General features: G+C 36.6%; 1 protein-coding gene across 1 annotated transcript in view; it reads left to right on the top strand.

The window, feature by feature from the left end:
* LOC122060632 (subtilisin-like protease SBT4.3) overlaps window positions 1–6,097 on the top strand; it is an 11,662-nt gene extending 5,565 nt beyond the window's left edge. The window contains exons 2-9 of the mRNA XM_042623760.1: window positions 54–118; window positions 200–446; window positions 733–1,228; window positions 1,781–1,878; window positions 1,979–2,191; window positions 4,629–4,740; window positions 5,031–5,244; window positions 5,434–6,097. Coding sequence (XP_042479694.1) covers window positions 54–118; window positions 200–446; window positions 733–1,228; window positions 1,781–1,878; window positions 1,979–2,191; window positions 4,629–4,740; window positions 5,031–5,244; window positions 5,434–5,981 — 1,993 coding nt within the window. The 3' untranslated portion in view covers window positions 5,982–6,097. The remainder of the gene's footprint in view (window positions 1–53; window positions 119–199; window positions 447–732; window positions 1,229–1,780; window positions 1,879–1,978; window positions 2,192–4,628; window positions 4,741–5,030; window positions 5,245–5,433) is intronic.
* Window positions 6,098–6,528: the final 431 nt, after the last annotated feature.

A 6,528-nucleotide genomic window follows, 5' to 3' on the forward strand; every position in this document is an offset into this window, starting at 1 on the left:
ACCAATATATCTCTCTCTTTGTGCAGCTCAGTAACTGACAACTTTGTGCGAAGCTATCATAGAAGTTTTAATGGATTTGCAGCAAAGCTCAATGAACAAGAGAGACAAAAGCTTGCCAGTTAGTATAACCAAATATCATTAATTTCTAAAATATGTTTCATCTTTAAACATTATCATAATATCTTTAGTGTCATGTCAGGTAAGGAAGGTGTAGTATCTGTTTTCCCAAGTAGAACTATCCAACTTCATACAACTAGGTCTTGGGACTTCATTGGTTTATCCAAGGCTGCGAAAAGAATAGCTGGGGCTGAGAGTGATCTTATTGTTGGTGTTTTTGACACTGGAATATGGCCAGAATCTGAAAGTTTTAGTGACGAAGGATTTGGCCCTCCTCCTAAGAAATGGAAGGGTGTTTGTAAAGGAGGCAATAATTTTACATGCAACAAGTAATTCTCTTAGCTTGATGCCGTTTCTGTTATTTCCATTTATATGATATGCATTGATTTGGTTGATAATAATGTCTGAGTCCGGTGAATCTTCACGTACATGAACGTCCCTGGTCCGTGGATATGGCATCTATTTTATCTTTCCTCATTTAATAGATGCCATATCCACGGATCAGGGATGTTCACATACATTCATGTACGTAAAGATTCACAGCTCTTTTAATATCTTATCTAGAAGACGGAAAATTATAGATTATCTCTATAATGATCCATAAATCTTTTACAGCAAGATCATTGGTGCTCGATTCTACTCAAATATAACTAATTCAGCGAGGGACACACAAGGACATGGGACACATACAGCCTCCACAGTTTCTGGTAACTTAGTATCTAATGTGGGATTTTATGGGTTGGCCCAAGGGAATGCAAAAGGAGGTGTACCATCAGCAAGGATTGCAGCTTACCAAGTTTGCATTGAACGAGGTGGTTGTGATGGAAGTGTTGTCCTTGCTGCTTTTGATGATGCAATTGCGGATGGAGTGGATATCATCTCAATCTCGGCAGGATCGAGTGCATTCCTTGATTTCGATTCAGATTCCATCGCAATTGGTGCATTTCATGCAATGCAGAAGGGCATCCTCACATCACAGTCTGCAGGAAATAGTGGTCCTAGTAAGCTATCAACAGGAAGTGTTGCACCTTGGATACTGTCTGTAGCAGCAAGTAGTACAGACCGCCATATCATTGATAAGGTTGTCCTTGGGGATGGAAAGGTCATCATGGTAAGAATCATTATGCAGTCTTTATCAGTCTCTTTCTTTTGCTTGCTTATTTGAGGGGGGAGGGAAAGAAGGTTGCCTTAGTGTAGTAGCACCAACTGGAACTCTATGACTATATTGCATTCCAAGAAATTATACCAAACACAACTTTAGTCTTTTAAACATCTAGACCCCTTATTCATTTAAAGTATATTTGCCATCTCATCTACACAACCTTGAGATTTTTTCGATCTAAGACACTCCATTGTCTAAAGATCTCAACTCTAAATCATGCATGGTTAAATAAGATGAACTATATGGCTATACTTTTAATACGTTTGGGATCATATATAATGGATTTTTTTTTGAAATAATGCTGCATTTGATATGATTTCTTGGCATGCATTATCGACCTAGTATACAATTTTTTTAATCACTTTATATATTGTGAAATTGAATCATGCTTGAGGAACAACATCCATCAGATTTACTATATAGCAGTAGAAACTGCTTGTTCTCCAAGTTCAAAGTGCAATCAATTAATTTAATTTAATTAATTTTTTTTTCTGTTGTCAGGGTAATTCCATTAATCCTTTTACTTTAAATGGAACAAACCATCCAATTGTATACGGAAAAGGAGCTGAAGGAGGAACATCTGATGAAGATAGTGCTCGGTAATTAATGAAGTGCTCCTTTGGATAACTAGTAGCTTCTTCCATCTTCTTAATTACATGAACAAATTACAAGTGAAGATAATTGCCTTTTGTGTTTCAGACACTGTTTCTTAGATAGAGATGTGGTGAAGGGAAAGATTGTGGTGTGTGATACGTACTTAACCGCAGGAGAAAATGCACAGTTTGGTGGTGCTCTAGGGGCCATATATTCAGTTGATGGATTTGACGACTATTCTATAGTATTCGTTTTACCTGCAATACATTTAAACACCAAAACTGCAAAGAAGGTCATTTCTTACATAAATTCCACCAAGTAAGTTCGCAATAGTCAATTGAGCTGCAAATGATCAATATATTTGTTGTGATTGGGAAGGATTCTATTTTCTATTCATTAATTTATTTCTCTTCTTATAAGTTGGTCTTATGTTAGCCTTATGAGAGTTTTCATTGTAGGAGGCTATAGGTATTTTATTTTCCTTCATCTGAGTAGCAGGTTTTGTTATCTTCTACATAAGTACATATAGTTGGGCTTTTCTCATGAAGCATATATACTAAAGTGTTGACTATTTTTTATTTTATTTTATTTTGATAAAGATCAGATATTTTATTAAAAAGAAGAAAATTAAAAAAGAGAGTACAACTCAAGAAATGATTTTAATTCCCCCAACTTCGACACGACTATCAGTAGGGAAAAGATAATCTATGAACTAACAAAAGTGAAATCTAGGCCTAGTGATGCGGATCCGGGTTCCAAAGACTGAAATCGGATCTCTTAGGGTCCACAAGAATGGTAAAATATCTTAATTTCAGGGTTGAGGGTAATCTTATAATTTCAAAAACAACCAAGCACTTAAAAGAGCTAGAGATAGATACTAGGGTCAAACAGAAATAGAAAATTAGAAGAGGAGTGACAATCTGTAATTACTAAAGAGAGTAGACATTAGAACACTTCTTGTAATTATAAATAACTGTCCTTACTTGTAAATTTAGAGAATCAGCCTTCTTCAACCTACAACACCCACGATGGATTTTAGAACGAGCGAGGGCTGCCTCTACTCCAAGTGAAGGATCTCACATGCCAGGCCTAGGCTTGGGCTGAACTTGCAAGTATAGGATTGCATAGCCCAGCTCTATCAAACCACCAATATAAACCCCACAGATCAAGTATTAGGTTCAGATTCAACTCCTGGAATCACAAGGGCTGCAAGTACAGGTTTGGGTAGGGTTGCAGATGCATCTCTCACAGTAGGAATCGCTTTCAGACCTGAGATTCAAGGCTTAGGGTCGCCCTTCAATGGTGAACTGACCCCCAAAAGTTGGTGAAGAAAGAAGATGAGATGGAGAGCTATCAACTTCTATGGGTCACCAACGTCCTCTCAAAACAGGGCAGCAGGGGTCACTGTGATACACTCCAACAATAATAGTGAAGAAGAAACCAGCGTTTGATGGGGGAAAGGGGAAGAGGAGAGATTTCAGAGGGGAAGATAGAGAGAAAATTTCAGAGAGGGAAGAAATGGGAATCGGAAGCTATGGTGCAACCAAGCCAACATTCAATATCAAAATTTCATTCAATTCAAAAAACTTCAAATCTGTCCACAATGGACTACACAGTAGTTGATAAAGACACCAAAAGAACCTACCTTCCTAATCTGAAACAAATTTAAACTTGCATCTAAATCTAAAAGAAATAAAAATCTCACTCGATTAAGAATACTACCAAACTAGTTCTAGCTCTAAAAAGGAAAGTAAATAAAAGTTAAAAAGGAAAGTGAATAAAAGATATTTCTAAATCCATTACCCAACTGCATCGTCTAGATTCTGCATCATGAGCAATCTCAGATCTGATATGAGCTGAGAAATTAATATTTATAGTTGTATCCATAGCAAGAAAATCAGCAACACCATTAGCTTCACAGAAGCAATGGGTGATCTTCCATCTGATTGAAGCTAAAAAATCCTGAATTGAGATCCTGTCTTGAGTATTGAACCAAGGAATTGAAAGATTTTGAATCGCCACCGCCACAGCCACCGAATCTGATTCGATCCAAAGGGAACTAACTTTCAGCTCCTTAGCAATAATATTAATATCTATCAATGCTTTAAATTCCCCAAAATAATTTGTCTGAATTAACCCACATTGTTACCTCTGTGGTTTCTCAACACACCACCAGCGTAAGTTCTTCCTGGATTATCCATAGAGCAGCCATCCACATTAAGCTTGGTCCATCCCCACATCAGTTTAAACCAAACTACTTCAAGCACAGAAGATACCTTCTTGGGAGAATTGATAGCCCCAAACGACGACGACAACACCAGCTTGACTATTCAAGATACACAATTAGTTTTCACATCCAATTCTTTCTTCTTGGTCCTGGGTTGTGTCCCCTCCTCTCTCTTTTGTTTCTGTTTCTGGTGTCCTTAGCTTCCATATTCTTCTTTCTTCGTTCGCATTTTAATATAAATGACCTTTTCTAAAAAAAAAAAAAAAGATTCTTTCTTCTTCTTGGTGGGTAAAATCCTTGAAGATAATTGGATGCATTGGCTTTGCCTCTCCTTGTGCATTATATCCTTGAGAATGAACTCAATGTTCTATACATCATCATCTTATTTCATTGGAATATTTTTTGGGCTATATTTTGATTTTATTGTAGATTAATGTGTCTTTGTACTGCTTTCATTCTCTAAGTGCATGATAGGCTAAGCCATTTTTAATTGGGTTATCATTCAATTTCCAACTTCTTAATCTACAGAAACCCAACGGCAAACATCTTGAAAAGTGAAGCAGTAAATGATTCATCAGCCCCAAATGTTATTTCATTCTCTTCCCGTGGTCCTAATGGCATTACACCAGATATCCTCAAGGTCTCTATCTCTCCCCCTCTCTTACTTACACCAATCCCCTCCCCCGAAAACCAATAAAATGGGACAATTCCTAGATCTACGAAATAAGTAAAAGAATTACAAAACAAGTAAGTTTAAATAAAGTCAAATCTACTCGTTTTGTAATTAATCTTTTTCTCTAGTATATCCAAGCCCCTCCCCCACCAAAAAAGAAAAAAAAAACACCTTTTCCCCCCCCAGTTCTTTTTGGTTTCTCTTCATTCATTTTGTCTTGTTTCTTATCACATTAACTTCTCAAAAATATGTTACAGCCAGATATAAGTGCCCCAGGGGTAGATATCTTGGCTGCAATTTCACCTTTAGCTTCACCGTCGAATACTTTTGATGATGAAAGGAGGGTGAACTACAGTATATTATCTGGGACCTCCATGGCGTGCCCTCATGCTACTGGTGCTGCAGCTTATGTTAAATCTTTTCACAATGATTGGTCACCTTCTGCCATCAAATCTGCACTCATGACCACTGGTAATACCCTCCTTCAATGTGTTCTGAAAATTTAGTTCTATACATCTATGTCTGGATCAATGTGTTTTGAAAAGTACAAATGTTCATATATCTGTAAAACTGGTTGGCAACAAATTAAAATACTCTCTCATGTCTATATTACAGATATCAATTCATTTTAATCCAATATTAGTTTCTTTTGATCTATAGCTTGGAAGATGAATTCCACCAGAAACCCGGATGCTGAGTTCGCTTATGGTGCTGGCAATATCGATCCACTGAAAGCTATAAATCCCGGTCTGGTATACGAAATCCTAAATGATGACTACATCAAATTCCTCTGCAGTATAGGCTGGGATACCAAGAGGGTTAGACTTATATCAGGAGGAAATAACAGCAGTTGTCCTCAAGGCACTAAAGGATCACCATTGGATCTCAATTATCCATCATTGACAGCTTATCTTAAACAACACGATAAGCCTTTTGTTATTAATTTTACAAGGACAGTTAAGAATGTTGGTTCAGAAAATTCCATATACAAGGCATCAGTTACTTCCAATTTTAAGATTACAGTCAGTGTTGAGCCTAATGTTCTGTCTTTCAAATCATTGAACGAGAATAAATCATTTAAGGTGACTGTTTCGGGAAGTAAATTGGAACCAATGTCTATGGCATCTGCATCACTAGAGTGGTCCGATGGCACTCATACTGTGAGAAGTCCAATTGTTGTGCACTCATTTTCAGAGGCTTCTACATAGTCATTTGTGTCAAGATCTGATTAAAGATTGGAGGCATATAATATAAATCAGTTTCAGATGAAATGTAGAATGTTATTTGGATATTAAAATTCAATAATATAACAGATCATGTTGATCTGAAACTCATTTTGCAAAATTTACTTCAACAATACATTCTGGCAACAAACAATTTCTATCATCAGTTGGTGATTCAGTTTCTAGTGTGTTCCTCCTGACTCCTGTAGCCTCAACCGCTGAACATCACAACCATTTCACATATTATATGTAAGAGAATGGGCTTTTATTAAAGTTATTGTGGTGTTCTATGACCACAAGGTTCCTTTCTTTTTATCCTAAATTTAATTTTTTTTTTCCAGGTCTATGTTGGAATAGGCACCTGGTAAGAACTGGAGAAATCAGAGAAGACCAAAACAGCATTAAACTTAAAGTGATTCAAAATTATTTGGCTTTTCTGGGGTTTTGTAGTTTCCCATATGTCAGAGCAAAATATTTTAATCTCCTCACATTTGAGAGAAATTAAAATATACAAGAATCCATTTTTTTACAC

This window comes from Macadamia integrifolia, chromosome 14 (assembly GCF_013358625.1).
Source record: "Macadamia integrifolia cultivar HAES 741 chromosome 14, SCU_Mint_v3, whole genome shotgun sequence".
Classification (NCBI taxonomy): domain Eukaryota; kingdom Viridiplantae; phylum Streptophyta; class Magnoliopsida; order Proteales; family Proteaceae; genus Macadamia; species Macadamia integrifolia.